The sequence below is a fragment of the Rhipicephalus sanguineus genome, chromosome 2, assembly GCF_013339695.2.
Source record: "Rhipicephalus sanguineus isolate Rsan-2018 chromosome 2, BIME_Rsan_1.4, whole genome shotgun sequence".
Classification (NCBI taxonomy): domain Eukaryota; kingdom Metazoa; phylum Arthropoda; class Arachnida; order Ixodida; family Ixodidae; genus Rhipicephalus; species Rhipicephalus sanguineus.
The window spans coordinates 123,797,531-123,817,830 of NC_051177.1; the positions used below are offsets into that span (position 1 = coordinate 123,797,531).

The 20,300-nt window shown below is 46.2% G+C and overlaps 1 protein-coding gene and 1 long non-coding RNA gene across 2 annotated transcripts; both read right to left on the minus strand.

Moving 5' to 3' along the window:
* Window positions 1–474: 474 nt before the first annotated feature.
* LOC119381858 (glutamate receptor-like) lies at window positions 475–10,032 on the minus strand. Its single transcript, XM_049412916.1, has 6 exons — window positions 10,004–10,032; window positions 9,304–9,394; window positions 7,402–7,560; window positions 3,152–3,296; window positions 1,761–1,978; window positions 475–762 (listed from the first exon to the last, which is right to left on the minus strand). Exons 1-6 carry the CDS (start codon window positions 10,030–10,032, stop codon window positions 475–477), a joined length of 930 nt encoding a protein of 309 aa, XP_049268873.1.
* A 2,589-nt stretch (window positions 10,033–12,621) lies between these two features.
* Window positions 12,622–20,000, minus strand: LOC125757498 (uncharacterized). The gene is made up of 3 exons (XR_007415270.1): window positions 19,931–20,000; window positions 16,215–16,341; window positions 12,622–12,722 (listed from the first exon to the last, which is right to left on the minus strand). It is a non-coding gene; the product is annotated as an uncharacterized LOC125757498 (long non-coding RNA).
* Window positions 20,001–20,300: the final 300 nt, after the last annotated feature.

A 20,300-nucleotide genomic window follows, 5' to 3' on the forward strand; every position in this document is an offset into this window, starting at 1 on the left:
CCGTTAAAATCGGAGTCTATCGGATATATCCGAATTGTAATAAATTTTACTGGTGAGCGTTTATCGCATTTTTTTTTTCAGATACCCGAAAACATGGAACCAATCAGACGTTCGTTTTGTCTGCGTCCACGGAGCGTACTGGAACTCTTCTGTATGAATAAGCTGACTCGCTCGCCACGTCCTCTCTGTTGGCCTGATGCTACATGTACTGTCAGTTTTTATTTATTTATTACAGGAGCGAGATTTCAATATCCTGTATTCCACGAATGCACTGAACCATGTCTCATCCAATCCTATAGCATTACCAACACATTCATTTCATACGAAATGCAAACACAGGCGTAGCCAGGACGGGAAAGGAGGGAGGGGGGTTCAAACCTTAGCCCCCATAAGTTTTGCGTGTGCACATAGACACGCACACACACAAACGCACGCACGAACACACATAAAGAATGGCCCCTTTAATCTGAAAGCTTACTTCTCCTGGATCCTCTCCTGCAGTTCTGCGGACAGCTGCTTCGAGTACGCGATAGTGCTGAAAGTTGTGAAGAGCAGCTCCGGCGCCACGTACAGCCTTCCTCCGGTAAGGCGGCAGCGCTTGGCAAGCGTGTGCATGCTACCGGTTTTGTCGTTGATTAAGACAGCGCGACCGCTGTACAACTGCTCCAGGGAAGCTTCGGAGTAGAGTTCGTCCAGGGACACGAATCCGCGATTGCGAAGTGCCAGTCGGGTCAGTGCGCGCAGCGCTGGCTTTGGTGATTTCTGCACACAGAAGAGTACGCGCTCCGTGAATAGTGAAAATTTTCAGTGCTGGCTCCTCGTAATGTTCGTCAAGGAATCGTATAACGGAAGAGCCCGAGGAAGCATAGGAAAAATGGAGGAAGATCGATAATAGAGACCCACCGCGAAAGATGGCCCTATTTTAAAGAAGGTATTGAACGTGTCACACTATCGTGGTCGGAATAAAAGAGGTTAGCGTTGCGCTCCACTCGTTCGGGAAGCGTGGGAATCATATATGCATATTGTATAGACGCTTTAATGTGTATTACTTGTATCGGAAAGGGACACTACGGCTATGTTCTTACTGTTTGAAGCTTACTTGGGGGAAAAAAGTCACAGTTTCGCCGCAAGGGCGTAGCAATGTATGCGATAGCCCCAAATTGGAATGTTTTACAAAGTAGCGCTAGCAGCTAACTCATTAAGCGTCTGGCCCGACATTACCCAACCAAACGCCAGCGTAATGAAACGCGCAATAATATCTCAATAATAACAAACTTCTTTTTACAGTTTACTCGGAGCATTCAAAGCGCAGCGGCCAGGGTGCTCGCCACAATTTCATTCTGTGACTATATCAGCATACCGTCATAGACAGCAATGCTTGATTTAAACATTAGTCTTTGTGCATTCGGCACTAGAATATCTCCTCATATCGATTAAAACACTCATGCATTTCGCATTTATTATAGTATAACCTCTATATGTGCTTCTTGCATTACTTTGTACCACAGGTTCTTGCACATTTACACGCGGTAACTAGCATTGCCATTTGAACAGCCTCCTTCGAGTCAAACGGGGTCTTTTTGGGCTAAACCGTTTAGCCCAAAAAGACCCCGTTTGACTCGAAGGAGGCTGTTCAAATGGCAATGCTAGCTTATACCTACATACAGGCCATTTTGGCATAAACTTCTTAATTGAAATGAAATATTGTTAACACTTTATTGGTTTCTGGTACTTGTTACCGAATCTATAAGATCGCTTACCCGCACGTATGTATCGAACGCCGTGTCCTTCCATATCAGCGGCCGTATGGAGGTCTGGTACGCGACATCCGCCACAGAGCGCAATCTTGGTGGCTCGCTCCTTATGGCTATGCTGGCCATGAGGTGGCCCGCGAATTCGTTTGTGAGCACGAGCACTAGCAGCCACCAGAACGACAGCAGTAGCCGGCCGGCGCAGCTCTCTGTGTTCGCCGTGTGTCCTGCAGAAGTGCGTAGGCATGTTTAGCGCCATTGTAGACATTATGTTTGACCCATTGGGTCACACTATTGACGGACTGTTCCTAAATGCATAGTGGTTGAACATTTACCTTCAACCTTCTTGACAGTAAACTTAAAGATGATTGAGGTGATTGCATAATCCTCTGTGTGTCTTATTAGTTGTATGGTAATGAACATTGGCTCCACTGACATAGACGGGAGAGGGGGAATTTTTTAAATTATGCCTGTATATATATATATATATACACATAAAGAATGGCTGAACACCCCCCCCCCCCCCCCATGGACAGAAATGTCTGGCTACGCTATCACTGGCTCTTTGTGCGGTCATACGCGTTGCAGTTTTCCATAAACAGTATGAAGTAGCGGACTCTACGTTATTTCATACGACTTCGACACCTGGATGTCAGCAAAAACTGCGAGGCTTGTGAATTCATTCATAAATGTAAACTAATTGTATCTGGTTCACTAAAACAATGACATAATAAAACAACAGTAGATTATGTAATTATTTATTTATTTACTTAAAATACTCTCAATGCCGAACGACGTTACAGAGAGGAGCGGTTAATACATCTACAGACGGGGCCACTGTTAAAGGGAACACTTGCGTTCAGGGAATGTCAGGATATCGCTCCCTTGCAACAGCACCGTGACTCAGATATGCAAAAGACTACTGGCGATTGATAGTTCTGACTCCCTTTGACAGACTAGTACAGCGCACGAACAGTGTTTCCCCATACACTTGCAGTTAGGGGACCAGCAATATTAAAGGTGATCACTCGAGTGTTCCGTTTAACAGTGGACCGTCCTGTATGTCCTGTATTCCTTCTTCTCGTAAACGTCTTTTTCGCTAGTAAACATTTCGTAATATTCAAGATACCAACTAGCCCAACTTTCCACCTTAAATGTACTGTACATCATGCAATGTTGTGCAAGGCAGCTTGAAAAGATCAATGACATTCACGTGGTACTGCCATTAAGATAAACTATTCACATATATATTCTGCCACCTATCGAGCGACCCAGCTGCACCAGTAGCCGTGCTATGAATTCGGAATGGTACTATGTATGTGAGATTTTCACGCTTGTGGAGTCACAGTCTCACTTGGGAATTCAGTCGCGGAATACCACTGTTACACATGTCCACCCACCTTTATTGGCAAAAGTGGAGAGGATGTCCCAGGTATTGTCGTAGGCCTCCAGCAGGAAGCTGTTGCGACTTCCAGGCCTCCGCCTTTCGACGAGTGCGAGTGCCGTGGACATCAGCGGAACCGAGGCGATAATGACAGCCCATGCCTGCGCAAGACTTTCATGTAGGCGCTGTGCGATAAAAGGCTACACGTGTAGCACGCACGGCATGTTATACCAGGAAACGATAGAGAGAAAATATAAAGGAGATAGATGGGCAATTAACAAATGCCAAATGGTTAGCCGTTTTCGTAGTACTTTCAGCATACACTTGGCACTACGGAAGAGACGGGTTGAGAAAAAAATTAATAATTCAGGAGCCCATGCCCTATCGTAAAAATGGGAGCAAACGAAGCTGGTGGTGGTTTGAAGAGGAAAAGGCGCCTAATTTCTGCAGCCCGGTCGGGAGCACGGCGCAGAGCCTAACGAAGCTCGGCGTCTGCGTCCCTGACGTACTACTTCTCTTTCTTCCTTTCGTTCTTTCCTTCTTTCTTTCTTTCTTTGTTTCTTTCTTTCTTTCTTTTCTTGTTTCTTTCTCACTGCGCAATGCGCACTCCCAACTGCTAAACACGTGGACCGTCGTCCACGTGTTTAGCAGCGCAACGCTTCAGTAGCTACACGCAACAATGACGGTCATGCGTTAATATCCAGGCAATAATGAAATGTGCCAACGGGAAATGACAAGTCACCTCAATAACCTCAATCATAGATCAGATTTCAGTATCAGAAGCGGCTGATCGCTGATAGCCCAAGATCGAGAGGGCATCACAAGTACGCATGCGACCGGCGCACCACCTGTAGGGCTTGTGTACCTCCGCGAACTAGTATGCAGTGGCGGCGGCACAGTGCATGAACCAAGCCGCCACCGACACCAAAATTTGTAAGTCAAAGAAGCTTCTCTTAAGATTTGTGGTACCGAGAAGATACATCTGTAAACACACGCACCACAGTCTGCTAAGGAGAGTGTATCCTCCGCAGTACGCACCGTAGTGCTACGAGCCCGTGAATATTTATTACTAGTTTTTACATAACAGTGAGCCCGCCAGCCGAATCTTACAAATAACTAAACCATTATAATGCCAATGCAACACACACAACAGCATAACGCACACACACATTGTACCACGAATGTGGCGTCGCCGACGTTCGACGCACCACAAGAGCCCATGGGACCGAACTGCGCAAACGTCCCCACGAACCTACCGCGAGAGACGACTGCTGACGAGCGCTCCCAGCCCCAAAAGAGACCGAGTGCTCTTCCTCATGCGTCTGCACAACCTCTCATCGCCAGGGCGGCTGAATGGATGGATGCTATGAGCGTCCCCTTTATAACGGGGCGGTGACAAGTGTGCCACCAGGCTCGACAAAAAAAAAAACCCTTTACTTTTCTTTTTTTCTTAGCGTTGGCCTAGTGTCTTTACTTCAATTAAAACTATCTCACTCCAGAAAAAAAAAAAAAAAAACTTAAGTTTTCAGCTCCGTTCTCTGCCCTTTACGGCAGAATGTCCTTATTTTTTTTTCCAATATTTATTTTTTTCCTTTTTCTCTAGTTTTCTGCCACCAATACTCTAACCGTCTCTTACTTATTTCAATCGCGGGTGTGTTCAGCTTTCCATTGTCTCTAAAACCCAAGGCGTCATGTAGGCTCGTGCCCAAACGTACACCTGGGTGGATGTCTCCACATTCAATCAGAACATGCTCCGCCGTTTCCTTATCTTCCCCGCAGCACGTGCATTGTTCTCCTTCTTTACTGAATCTCGCTTTATAACTACTCGTTCTAAGGCAACCCGATCTCGCTTCAAACAGTAAAGCGCTTCCCCTTGAATTGTCGTAAAATGCCTCCCTCCTTATTTCATTTTTGCCCTTTCGGTAGTTACTCAAAGCCGGTTTTTTCTCCATAGCTGCCGTCCAGTAAATCCTCTCCGCCTCTCTGACTTCGCTTAACGCTCTTTGTTGACATACTGCTTACACTACCAGCCGTATATTTACTAGTGAGCCTCCTAGTTCTTTTTCTCCACTGTGTGTCCACGCACTTCCTATACAAGTAACGGAACACCTTCTCTGCCCATCTACTCTCCTTCATATTCCTTAGCCTTTCTTCGAACCTTATTTTGCTCTGAGCCTCCCTCGCCTCAAAACCTGCCCATCCCGTATCACCCTTTACAGGCTCATTTGTCGTCTTCCCGTGAGCACCCAACGCGAGGCGTCCCACAGTCCTTTGATTTATATCCATTCCCGATTGCACCTCTGCCCTCATGCACACCACTGAGTTCCCAAAAGTAAGCCCTGGAACCATTACACCTGTTCCCGCGCCACCGCGGGAACAGCGCCATCCCTCATACGGCGGCGAGTACGGAAACTACGCCGACCCGCCGGATGCGCGTGCGCCATGAGGCGAAAACGACTTCACAGGGAGCGATAGCATTCCCGCAACTTACACTTTTCCCCGTCGTGGGAAATGCCACATCATTTATCCCACACTTTATGAAAACGGCTGCATCTTTTGCCACGAGGGGAACCACCTGTGCCACATGGTATAGGAATGCGCACAAAACATTAACGCCGTCTCTGTACCCCACACTACAGAGGAGCAGTGGGAGAACCAGCTCGCCGGTCTCAACGACGTCATCCAGTGACAAATAGTGAACAGGGCGAGGCGGACGGCCAAGTCACGCCACAGACTAGGAAGACGATCAAAAGACTCCGTATGCTCTCACAGTAGAGTTTGTCTTTCTCAACAGAGACAAACATGATGCACCTAGAGCACTTGAACTACGCAAGGCTTATTTCTGCAGTGACGCGTATGAGTGCATGTCACATTCAAGCATAGAGATTGTTTCAGAACAAGCCAACTTACGAAGTTGGTTTACTGTTACTACGGGTGTAACAATTATTTCGAGAAAGTAATAAGTAAAGCGCAAGAGAATAAAAAATAACTTGGTAGGTGAAAGGAGAAGTAGGAGGTTGTGCTGAAAAGAAGGAAGCACATCAACTGAATGCACGCGTAGTTTCATCACATTCACGTTAAAACGCACCTCAGCGCTCTTCAAGGGCGGCACTGCAGCAACAGTTTCCATGACGTGCACTCGTTAATAGCTGTACATAAACCCCTACGTCTGCTATTGTTCTTCGTGCTCAGGTAGAAATCATGCGCTATATTTGCTATAGGAATATTCCGCCCAAGGCTTTGTCATCCCGCAAATAATCATCGCTCGACGTTTCAAGTTAGACCGCAAGACCACATCAATTGCCGTAGAGGTTGTTATCCTGGAGGCAACACGATTGCTTTCCGCAGAGTCTGCTCGTAGATGGACGATATTCTGCTCTACCAAAACTGCTTTTCAAACCATCGATCGAATCATGAGTCAACGCTCATGTTATATGTTATCTATAGAAATTGCAAAGCTTCTTGGCGTTGCTACAAAAAAATGGCCACCATGTCACATTCCAGTGGATACGTGCACACTGTGGCGTGATGGGAAACGAAGATACTGACGCTGAAGCCAGGATAGCTTTAAATAATGCGCCTGAAGTGCGCATTGCGTTTTCGCGAACAGACACTAACGCCTTGATTCGGTGTGTAATGCGCAACTGTAATGCGAACACCCAACCAAAAACCTGAACGGCGACACTGGCCATTGCACGAACGCATCCTCCGGGCTGGTATTTTGAAGAGGTATGCGCTATGCTTTATTCTATACCAGAATTATCGCCCACCAATCACGTACGGCTGATCCCGTTGATAGCGAGTGAGGACCCTCGCTCTGACCACTGGCAAAGCGCGAAAATCAATCACTATCTGGGGTTTAACGTCCCAAAACCACGATATGATTATGAGAGACACCGTAGTGGAGGGCTCCGGAAATTTCAACCACCTGGGGTTCTTTAACGTGCACCCAAACCTAAGTACACGGGCCTGAAACATTTTCGCCTCCATCGAAAATGCAGCCGCCGCGGCCGGGATTCGATCCCGCGACCTTCGGGTCAGCGGTCGAGCGCCGTAACCACTAGACCACCGTGGCGAGGCCAAGCGGGAAAAGCATGAAAAGGCATCAGAAAAGCCATCGCTACAAAACACTGGCCCCGGTAGCCTCTATCTCTTCCTATGCATCCTCCCTCCATTCCCCTCTCTTCTTAACCTCCAGAAAGTCCTATTAGCTATAAAAGTATTTCGCAAAAGGCAAAATTTCCAGCGCAAGGTTGGTTGACTTGCCTGCCAGTCGAAGACGAACAGGTATCCGAACGCGTTGACGGATGGCTCTCCGGCGACAGCAATAAGCGCGCAGTCGCTGGTGTATATCACGGGCCCGTACCTCACCACCTCGAAACGGTCCGATCGCACGAACACAGGGGAAGCGGCCATGTCCACCTCCTGAAGTCAATGCACAGGCAGGCAAAATGAATGCATCGACTGGCCAGCGGCCTGCGCGGTGTGGATGACATCTTAATCGTCAACGAAATCGATTACTCAGAGAGTTGATGTTCGTTCAGGGTGTGCACTTTCCACGCGTCCTCCGCGATCGGCTATGAAAATGTCCTCGTACAATTAGAACATCAACGAAGACATTAAGAACAACAACAAACTTAAATTTCGATGTAATAAATAAACAAAGCTGAGCTGTATTAAACCTAGTTCAGTGCATACGATATTTCAGAACCTCGATACGCTCACAGCTCCGCATCGCCGTTTAGAATCGTTAGGCTTTTTTTGGTGAAACAGCTATCTCTTCTGTGTCAAAACAGCGCTTTTGTAAAGAATCAATACCAAATGTGGCAGCATAATCTGGAAATTGAATATGATAAAATGTTTGACACGTTAAAGTAATTATGACGACTCATACCCTATATAGATGTTCTCCTTTTCCCGTGAACTTTGTAATTCGTGGTTATCATCGTTTTCTTTTTATATAGCTTGTCCTTTGTTTCTCTTTCTTACATGTTCTTGGATTGTATATTGTAATATATGTTCTTGTAGGGCCACCTAACTTGCTTGCTGCTCAGACCTGCCTAAAAATAGATAACTTTCTTTAATGGCGTATGTTTTTCTGCTCACTAAGACATTATTCGCAGACTGTGTTGCCTGTCATAGCATAGAAAGGAAAGAAGATTACTTTTAAGAGCACGTTTTTCTTTGTTAGGCACAATATTAATGAGAACAAACAGACAATAATGCCAAGGAAAAAATAGGGCGTGTTATTTTTAGTAATTAGGATATAAATGTGAAGAAAGTAAAGTGGACGAAAAGATAACTTGCCGCAGGCAGGGACCGAACCTGCGACCTTCGAATAACGCGTCCGATGCTCTACCACTGAGCTACGGCGGCGGTCATCCTCTCGTCCACTTTATGGGGTATAAATGCGCATTTAAACCTACGAGTGTTAGTCAGCGCCGATAGCAGCCATGGCGGCGAGTGTGGAACACTCTTTTTCAGCCTGTTGGCGTCACGTAGCACGTGATCAATTCACGAGTGGCAGCTGACCAGTAATCCCGCGCATACTCCCTGAAGGCATCAAGTCTGTCAGAACGAGACCCTCACCATGAATTAAGGAAAGAAGATTACTTTTAAGGGCTCGTTTTTCTTTGTTAGGCACAATAATAATGAGAACTAACACGCAATAATGCCAAGAAAAGAATAGGGGGTCAGCTGCCACTCGTAAATAGACCACATGCTACGTGACGCCAACAGGCTCAAAAAGAGTGTTCCACACTTGCCGCCATGGCTGCGATCGGCGCTGACTAACACTTCTAGGTTTAAATGCACATATATACCCCATAAAGTGGACGGGAGGATGACCGCCTAAGTAGCTCAGTGGTAGAGCATCGGACGCGTTATTCGAAGGTCGCAGGTTCGGTCCCTGCCGGCGGCAAGTTATCTTTTCGTCCACTTTACTTTCTTCACATTTATATCCTAATTACTACAAATAACACCCCCTATTCTTTCCTTGGCATTGTCTGTTAGTTCTCATTAATATTCTGTCATAGTGTAGCCATATTTCTGGTCTTTCTTAAAGACAAACTGCTCTACTGGTGGGTCATAGATAGCTTTGTCTTAAGGGAGTGACTGAGCTCATAGTTGCCAAACTGCATGCTTCTATGAGGCATACAAGCCGCTCACCCCTCTCTGCAAAAGACCGATGATGCCGGTGTAAGTGCCGTTCTCGTGGCGAGTTCCGAACGAACGCTCGGGGTCATAAGTGATGTCGAAACTGGAAAACAAAGAAGAGCGAGAATCATAAAAACAGAGAAATTTGCCGTTGCGATAACTTAAATTGGCTACTGGATGTTTCCTTATTAGGGGCGAAGCTCCTCTTAGTCTAACCTTGTCACGCGTCCGGCGTAAGGCGTAACCGGCAGTATCTCCCATCACCGATCCATCACTTCACCGACCATAAAGCCGTCATAATGAAGGGGGAACGGAAACCACGTCTAGCTACCACTTACGATTTATAAAATTTCTTGTATAAATATATACAGTGTTTGTCACGTCTTTGATGATGTACTGGGCTATCGCTTTGATTACTGCTGGGCGAAACCACTGAAGATTCCACGGTGTAACCATGATTGCTTCAGGAGCTTCGCCCAAGCTCTTCATCATTCACCCGTGGATATGCTGTGAATTTTTTGCTATATAACTCATTCACTCATGGTGGCGGTGGCGATGTTGCCACAGGCAGTGTTAGCATGGTAGACCTGGCCGCCAGGTGTTCCGTCGGAGCGATCCTCACGCACTATGCCTCACCGAGTATAATGTAAGCCGGCCTCTCGCAGAAAACGTAAAATAATACCAGCCACTTGCTCGCGAATCATCCGCGCACCTTCCGGAAACCTTTTCTCTTCGCGGCATTCGGGCGGGAAACCCTCCTTTCTTCATGCGTTTACGAGTCCCTCCCTTTCAGGACAAAAGCGCTTGCAGGACAAGATGCAGCTGTCTATATCCCCAACTTGGTTGCATTCAGCACATTAATTTTCGACTGTGGGGCTTGGGAGGACGAAAAACCTGTTGCTTCGCTATTGCTGACGGAACGTAGAACGCCTAAAATGGCTTAAAACATCGTAGTATATTAAGTGCTCACCTGGAGTAATGCCATGTAACATGACGTCGAGTAATTTCATGCCGACTTTATTCGTAAAACCAATATATAGTTGCCTCGAGGAACAACGCAAAGACTCGTGAGTCATCAGCTCGATGTAACGTGCATACCACCCCTCCCGTTTTCACGCATCTAAATATGAACGCGAAACTAGATCACCAAAGAGGTGAGGAAAAGAAATAAAGATAGTGACGCAATACCGTAGACCCATCGATTCCGAAGGACATTTTAGTTTCTCGTATAGACGCTCGCCGCCGATGTAATACTAAGGACGCCATTGTGTACTAGCTAAAAAAGAGACTAAATTGGCCTATGTGACATAGATATGTTTTTCTTTTTCATTATTATTGTCAACCTACTTACTAAACTTGAGCGGACGTCGGTATACATAGCACCGCGCTGTGACGTGCGACGTGGCTGTTGATAAATGTAAAGAGAGTGCAACGAAAACACGTATGGGCATCAGACCCATATACCCGGATATTTGACTAATGCGCTGGCTGGCTTAGCTTAGAGAAAGGGCTTCTACTGGTTCCTGCTTCGCGCATCTCTCATCTCTTCATTTTCAACAACGCGTGCGCAACCGTTGACGTCGTAGCTCTGCTGTGAAAATGCATATGCAGAAAAAAATTATTCCTACGTAAACTTGATGCTGTTTTGTTAAAGGGGTCATGAAGCACCCCTTGGGCTTATTGAAAAAACACAACCTGCGGAAAGCTGACACGGCTATGAACTGCTCTGCAAAATATTGCAGTCGTACGCGCCGCGTAAAGGCCACAAGCGGAGCGCGAAGTTGCCGTTTCCTCAGGCGCCCTCTTTTCAAACACAGGCCGGTTCTCACTCTCGTCGGTGGGCGGGGCGTCTGCACGTTGACGTCGCGGAGACATAGCATGCTTATAGGCCGATAGCCGGATGAGATGCGCTTGTTGCCACGGGGTGCCGCCACTTGCCCGCGCCGCACTCCTCAGTCTGCTAACTTTACACGGTAGCCGCACTCGCGCGTGCGAATCACAGCGGGAGAGCGATCGCGTTTCATGACGCGCGCTGACGTAACTTCTTACCCCCGTGTCATCCCTCCCTGTCTAGCTTTCAGTGCGCTCGTCGGCACGAGAAAAGAGAGAAAGCGCTGAGAGCGTGCGCCAAACCCCCGTAACTCCGCTCATTCTTGACGGATTCGAGAAATTTTTGCGGCAATCGATTCGGGAGGCAGTAAACTCCGATACTGAGGTCATTAGATCATTACTTGGAAAAGTGGTTCATGACCCCTTTAAGATTTATTTTTGATACGCACCGTTATCCTAGCTAATACCGGCAATCTGCGCAATTTGCGTACTTACGTATGCATTCCATATGTCTAATGCACTGTGCATTTCCCTTTTTGTGTTTCACACTTGCTGAATCATAATGCCTTGCAATCTAACGTTACATATCACTAGCTTTGTGTTGACACCTATTTTGCTGTACTTGCCGTTGTTCTTGGTGTTAACTTACTTTGTGCTTAGTTTTGTGAACTTTTCCTTGTTTTATTTTTTTATTAACCGACATTGCTCTTACTTTTACATCTGACTCCCCTTACACAGTGCCTCTGTGAGGCGTCTAACGTATTTGTAATTAAGAAAGTCACTGCTAATGGGCAATCAGAGATAGAAGAGAGATTACACACAGAGACCCGCAGTCCGCTTTTAGTTAACGTGCACGCTGCGAATCTTTATTTTTCAACTACGCACAAGAGAAATCTCCCACTGGCAGTACATTGCAGGTCAAGGTCCAATGCCAATATATATGAGCTGGCCAGTGAACGGTTGTGCAGCGCGAGCAGTCGGTTTTTTTTTTTTTTTCAGTAAAGAAACTCGCTAGCAGACGCTGTCTGCGCCGGCGTTGTCTCTCGCGGGCGAGGGCGCGTTCTCGTCCCTTGCGAGCTGGTAGTTCAGCCGGTTCAGCGTTCATCGCAGAAAGAGCGTTTCCGTAGTCAACGCGCGCCGTTCGCTCTCACTCGCCACACGGCGAGCGCTGGGGTGGTGGCGCCTTCTCTTGCGCTCAAGGAAATGGACCGTCACAAGACACGACGATGCACGCCGACACGCCGAGACCCTAAGGTGCTTCGCCCCTAAAAGTAATTTAAAAGATCTATTTGCGATGTGGGCAGAACTATAAACAAAGGTACAACATCGCGAAGGCGTTTTTTGAAGCCCGCAAAGACCACGTACAGATCTTTAATGTTCACAGTCAATCTTTACCAGCAGTTACGCTCACTCTGAATCGAATTTCGCCGTCTGCAAATTTTATCAAAGTGGGTGAAGCGAGACATTCCGGAGAGTAAGGCGTGTTCTGTGGCAGCTCACCTGAAGGGAACGAAGTCAGCGAGCGCCTGCAGGAGGTGACCGAATATGCCGGACACGTGATATTCGCCATCTTCGTACTTCGCTCTTACCCACGGTGGAGACTACACAAAAAAAAGCAACGTGCGCAGATTCGACATATGATCAAACCAAATCAGCGCACTTCCCAACACGCTTCCTAGCACTGAATTCGCTCAGAGGAACTCGCTGCCTCGGACGAAAAAGAAAAAAAAAGAAGACAAAGCGATCATCTTTTAAAGGGGCCATGGCACGCTCACTCAGCAATTTGCGGTTTTCAGCGAAAAATACAAGTAGAGGGTCTACCATGCCTGTACATCTATGAAGAAAAATTTACTGTAAAAGAGTATTTCAGTCTAAAATAAGCCACAGATGTCGCCGCCTATAAACCCCGCGCACCGCCGGCGACCGTCATTTTGCCATGGCCCGTGTGATGTCGCGTGCTGCACGAAGTGGAGCTGTGGTCTGTTACTAGATGGGCGACTCTGCCACACGCGGTCAGCGTGCTGCTGCTGAGCCGGCGGGGGCATTGTTTCAGCCGGCGGAAATCATTTAATTCGAATGGCAAGCTGAACACAGATGAAATATCTCCATTGCTGACCAGGGAACAGAATCGTTCGCCGGAATGCAGATGTTCGTTCAGCAAGCAGCTCGTTACGTCACGGCTCGCAAGCGTTTCAGTGTTGCCCGACTATCAGACCGCTCGCATGAAATTATTCGATATTATATTCACTGCGCGACCAAATGAGCTAAACCTTGGCCAGCTTGTTTGTGAGTGCACAATGATTACTCCTACACAACAAATATTATTTATTTACACTTCACCTAAATCGCCATAAGGCAATTCGTAATGGGAAGCGGGGTGGGGGGGGGGGGGTGAATATGGGTCACAACATAACACAATTAGCAATAGATACAACACAAAAAGTACTTCAAAGGAAAAATAACGCTGGAATCATATTGAATTGCGCAAATTAAAAAAAAAACATCCCATTCATACATTTTAAACATCACAACGCTTCGAGATAATAAACCATTCTTATTGACAATAACAATGTGGGCATTGTTACAGGATGGAAAAAAAGTTCGCTATCAGTTTCGTTGACGATGTCGTCTGGGAGAAGGTTCCATTCCTGTACTGTTTTTATAAAGAAGGAACTACCAAAAGTGTGTGTTTTGCACGGGTATTCTAATATTTTCCGTGAATTATCTCGTCTAATTGAGACGTACGTTGGTACTGAGATATATTCATGGGTATCAATGGCGTTTCTATTATAGTAAATACTACGAAGAAATTTAAGCTGCAGCTTCTGTCCCCTTACCATCAGTGGCTCCCATATTAAAGCTCGTTTTATTTCTGTAACACTTGAAAAGAAATTGTAGTTGATACTGACGAATCTGGCTGATTGATTTTGAACTTTTTTGCGTCTGTCGATTAAGTACTGCTGATGAGGATCCCAGACTACACAAGCATAATCTAGAATAGATCTTACATACATAAAGTAGAGGCTTTATTTCATGGTTTGTGAAGCTTGCCTAAAATTCCTGCGTATAAAATATAACATCCTACCTGACTTCGTCACCTTATGATCGAAAATGGGGTGTCATGGTCCGTTTAACAGATAATGGGAAGAAGGGGGGGGGGGGCACGATTGGTTTTCGCTATATTACCTCCGAACATCGGATCAAATTCACAAATGTCATCATTCGCAAAGCTCTTTTTCACTAGCTCGTCACCTTTACTGGTAAGGTTTCCGCTAAGAACGAGAGAAAGTCAATCCATAGTTCGGTAGAGATTCCCCGTAGATCGAAATAAACTGTACAAACGCAGACAACACAAATACGACAGCTATCGTGATTGATCTGAACATTTTCTTAAGAAAAGATTTCGCTCGCGAACTCTTTGATGAATACGAGTCTTTGTTCAAACCCCACTAGCTCCACTAAATGTCTTTTTATCTCTTATTTATCTGTTTTGTTTTCTTTCTTGGTACACCATTGCTTACACCGGTCCTGCGCTCAATGTCACCTGCAAAGAGCCGTCTGCACGCCACCATTGAAGGCCCCATGACAGATAATAAAGTTACGAAAGCACACGTGCGACAGGATGTACATAGCTAGACTACGTATGTGCAGGTATGAAGTAAGACTGGCGACATTACACGTGCAGAGATTTCCTAACCGGCCAAAACAAGAGAGCATTTCTGACGTTCGTTAAAGCCAGGTGCGTGATTTGAGAAGCTTTTCCTATGAAAGGCTTGTTCTTCAATGCCTCGCTCTTGCGAAATATAGGCTGTTGTACTTGTGCAAGCTGTTCTTGCGTGTGATTTTTTTTAGTCACGATGGCAAAAAAAAAAAAAAAAGTTGCAGGAGCCATTCAATATTACTGTTATATTAAGCTAAAGGTCGAACGCGGCCTTGACCTTACAATAACTCATTTTTTTCGCAGCATTCTTGTCACTCTCTCGACGCACTTAATCATGCGTGTACATACAGTCAGGTCTATGTGAATAAATTAGTCGTTGCGAAATGTTTCTTCAGCAAGTACTCGTTAACGTGTTATGATCAGTTTTTGCTATGTGTCACGTGTCCCGAAAAGATTCTGCAAGACACGCTGCTCAACAACGCCAATATATACAGTCCGTTGTAACTCGTGCGACTAAGGCTCTCCCTACATCTGTCTCTTTTAATCCTGTTATCTATTTCCCGCCCTGAAGGGCAGGAACCTACTTCACACATCTTTAACACTCCTGTCTTTATTTGCTTCCCTCTCTCTCTCTCTCTTTCTCTCTCTCTTTCTTCAGCTCCGGATACCTGTGACACTTACATGATGTTCGTCAAGAGAAGCCTAGGTTACTCAACTTTTCTGTATTTATTGTCACGTGTTCGGCGGATTGTGAACCTTTCCAAACCGCTGTATACTATTGCCATGGTGCGCCTACCACAAAAAACCCATCACATACTCCTATCCGTTCCTGGCCAATACTGAGCACAGCCGTTTACTGTCAGCTTGTTCTTGCTGGATGTTCCTCTCAAAGCGATATTGTGGTTACGTGATATCAAGGCACCAGTGACACTCATACTAAGCATGTATAAGAATATGAACGATGGAAAAAAAGAGCTAGAACCATTTTCAGCTATGTTGGCGGCCACACGTGAATGCATGATCATTCTGAGACTTGCGGTTCATATAACTGTCAGACTTGAACAGGGCGATTAAAAGGCGCTGTCGCCGGATCGTGTACCTGTACGTGTTTGGGAAAATTTTACTGCAACCGACGTCGAGTACAATTGCTCGAAAACGTGGACTTCGCCGTGTACTGTATTTAACGAAGGTGCGCATGCCGAAAGAGTTTGGCGATTCATCTTTACAAAGAACTCTTCCTGAATAAATAAATAAATAAATAAATAAATAAATAAATAAATAAATAAATAAATAAATATTTTTCAACATGACAGCCGGTGTCTTTTTTCTCGCGATAAAAGTGAGTACTGCATACGTGAGGACACATCAAAGAAGCGCCGTCGACCACTTTTACGAAGGTATACGCTGCGAAGATCAAGTTCGGCAAACTTACGGCAGCAACAGTGACCCGTAGATGGGTAGCATTCACAGCCATGTCGATGAAAAGTTTCGCGGGCGTTAGCGGATCCGAGAAACCTCTTCGCAATTATTTTGCACGCTCGATCCCCCGTCGGTCATTGCTGCACATTTAATATCAATGACACGTAATTAGAAGCATGAAGACAAGGCACGCTGCGTACAAGGCCCGACACGTGTGAAGAACCACAGTCTGCCGGAGTACCTACAGCAACTTTAAACGTACAGCTTTCCAGATTAGCGACCTAGACAAGTATCGAGATGTTCTCGCATCGGATGCTTCTGAAGCCCGCGACGATAATGACCTTGCACTTATCTTATTGTCGGGTCGACCAACGGCGTAGGTAATGACACGAAGAGCGATTACTAGAGAAAACGGATGCTCGCATATCTGTCTTTTACGCCGATCAGCAAAAGCGAAGGTTCTTCGGTTCACATCATGCCAGCGTCAACTCGGACATATAGTGTGATTGATTTTGTTTTGGCGGGGAGCGGTTATCGTTTGCGCGTGTTGGTACTGATACATATCATTCGCTTTAACTTGCAGCCCCGACGTGTAGTCAGGGCCCTCAACGTACGGGCCCAGAGCGGCAGCGCCCCAGGCTTAAGCCCAGGGGTCCAAACTGGGGTGGTATTCTTTTGTAGTCGATTAGGTGTATTGTTTATTTCAGCGCGCACTGATGAGATGGGGCTCGATACGAGTGATTACGGTCGGCCCCGGCCCGCCTGCTCTCTATTTCTTTCCATTCAGTGTGCGGTGAAGCGAACAATCCACTTGATTGACTCCTACAGAATGCCCCTTCTGGTCTCTGTGAATATTTGGAATCGCCCCATAAGGGCACATGCTACTGTAGTTTGAGCGACGTCTTTGGGGATGAAGAAAATTCGCTCACTACGCTTCGCATTTGTTCCTTCGAGCTTGCAATGACGGCATCTCAGCAGTGATGTCTATACTGTACTGGTGATGCACCGCAGGTAATGAAAGAGTTCAGGCAAAATGTATTCTAACCTCTACTGCTGCCATCTTTCCGAACGAACACTGCGGACATCTCCTCGGACAGTACCAGGCGCGAATAGTCGACAACGCTGCTCTTCATGTCCACGGGGACAACAGTTACTGCCGGCGATGCTGAGTACTACTTGCCCATCACGTACTCTCAAAGAAAAAAAAATAACACCAGGCCTGCACGGCACACGCAGCATAGTCACAGAGAAAGCTTGAGGAACTAACTGCCTTTAACCCGTTGTAAACTATCTTGGTGCGGATATACCACAGCAGACTTGCAAGGTACCCACTAAGCCATAAATCATATTGTAAAGAATGGAAGCACCCACTACGCCGCTATTCGGCATTGTGTGGAGACGCGAGGTACCCGTTACACATCTGGAAGGCATTATGCGCACTTTGTTGATGCTGTGGCTGAAGACGATGAAGAGTTATGGCTGAGCCATATGTAATGGGTGGGAAGCTTTAAACCACCAACTCGTTACGCAATTCGCATTATATGTGATGTATGGTGGTTATTTTACTCTTATACCACGCTATATTACATAGTTAAACGTTATTCCTTGCTCGACATCACGCCTGCATAGGGTCTTTTTGCGAAGGTGTTTGAAGCACCGGCGTGGCTCTGTAGTGGAACACTCGACTGCCACGCAAAGTACCTTGGTTCGAATCGAGCTCGTCATGAATATTTTTTTTCCTAAATGGGCGCGATAGTAGTTACGGACACCGGCGGCGGCGGCGGCGGCGGCGGACAACCCTGCCACCAAAATCGGCTATTGTGATTTCATAACAGCTTTCACCGTAAAAAAGAGTACGTGTGGCTCCTTTCCTTCAGTTCTGACTTGCCACGTATACGACGCTCTTTCAAGAGGACAAGCTAACCCTCTTGTGGGTCACACGACTCTGCGACGAGAGCATAATGACCTCTAAAGAGACTTTACGTGTATCTTTAAAGAGAGTCGTATGCGTGGCAAGTCAGGACTCATAAATAAGAGCCAAAGGACTCTTTTTTACAGCGGGAGCTCTTGTGAGATCGCAGCAAGGGCCGCTTTTGGCGCCGTAGTTAGCCGCCGCCGGTGTCCGTAACCACTATCGCGCGAAATAAGAAAGAGAAACGAAATAAGAAAAAATATCCAGGATGGAACGATGTTCGAAGCTGAGCCAGTATTCTACCTCAAAGCTATGCCAGTGCTTTAAACTGCTTTTCAAAAAGACCCTATACAGGCTTCATGTCGGGAAGGAACCCCATTAACATATCTAATGTAGTGTGGTAGGAGAGTAAAATAACAACCAGGCATCACACAACGCGAATTCTGTAACCAGGCGTCACACAATGCGAATTGCGCAACGATTGGGTTGTTGAATGATTCAAACCCATTACAAAGGACTCTGCCATATTCGCCATATTCCATATTCGTAGTTCGCCACCGCCGGTGTCCGTAACCACTATCGCGCGAAATAAGAAAGAGAAACGAAATAAGAAAAAATATCCAGGGTGGAACGATGTTCGAACATGGGCCCTCTGCGTGGGAGCCCAGTATTCTACCTCAAAGCTATGCCAGTGCTTTAAACTGCTTTTCAAAAAGACCCTATACAGGCTTCATGTCGGGAAGGAACCCCATTAACATATCTAATGTAGTGTGGTAGAAGAGTAAAATAACAACCAGGCGTCACACAATGCGAATTGCGCAACGATTGGGTTGTTGAATGCTTCCAACCCATTACAAATGGCTCTGCCATATTTCTTCATCTTCATCAGCCACAGCATCAACAAAGTGCGCATAATGCCTTACAGGTGTTTAGCGGATGCCACGGTTCTCCGCAGAATGACGAAAAATTGCATAGTGGCTGCTTCCCTGCTTCAAAAAAGTTATGATGATTTATAGCGTAGTGGGTTCCTCGCAAGTACACTTCTACTGGTTGCCAAGCAAGCCCATAAGGCTCCCATGATCTATTTCCTCAGGGTCTCAATAAAGTTAATTCCCTCTCTCTCTCTCTATCTTTCTCACCTTAACGTATGTTATAAAGCCTGGTGGGAGAGTTAAATAACGACCGGGCGTCACAAAATGCGAATTACGTAACTAGTGGGTCGTTTAAAGCTTCCAACCCATTACAAAGGGCTCAGCCATAATTCTTCATCGTCATCAACCATCGCATAAACAAAGTGCACATAATGCCTTACAGATGGTACCTCGCTTCTCCGCAGAATGGCGAATAATGTCGTGGTGGGTGCTCCCCAACTTCACAAAAATTGTGATTTGAGGCGTAGTGGGTACGTTGCTTGTGTACTTGCCCCAAGAGAATTTATAACGGGCTCTAGAAATTCCGCTCTCCCAGCTTTCGCTGTGACTGTCCTGCGCTTTCCGTGCAGGCTGGCGTTTTTTTTTTTTCTTAGAGTGTGCGATTCTATGAAGCAAGTTTTTTTAGGTCAGAACAACTGTGGTTAACATCGCTTCAAGTAAAGATGCCGTTTAAAGTCGAAGAATGCTGCGTCAAGAAGACGAGGACAAAACATGTCTCAACAGGCGTTGTCCACGTGTTCAAGAAAATAAAAACGAGAGCTAGTCAGAGTTCTCAAAATAAAAGTGTAATTATACAAGTAACTAAGTTAAGCACTACAGTACAATAAACTTTTGGCACTGTAGGTAAGCTACATAGACACACTTTCGAGTAAAGGGCCGCTTCACCATTTGAGTGCGGATGTGGCGCCGGCCCAGAGTCAGTGGATGACGCATCCCGATGGTGGCAAAGATGTACGAAGCATGCATGTACCGTGTGCTTCCAAGTTCGCTAGCAAGTTGGTGCCGGGCAAGCAGTCATGCCGATGAAGGCCTCAGGTTGAGGAAGACGTTGCGAGTGTCCTTTGGAGCCAAATGCAGACGAGCGTTTCTTTGTAACCTGGCACTTGCTGCTCCAGCGCTGACACGTGGGGCTGTGGATAAACTGCGACGTAACAATAACATTCACCGAAAAAGGCGACAGAAAGAGAGAAAATGTGCATTGTAAATATAAAAGAAGTACAGAACGTGCGATAAAGGAAAGATAAGATCGAAGCAT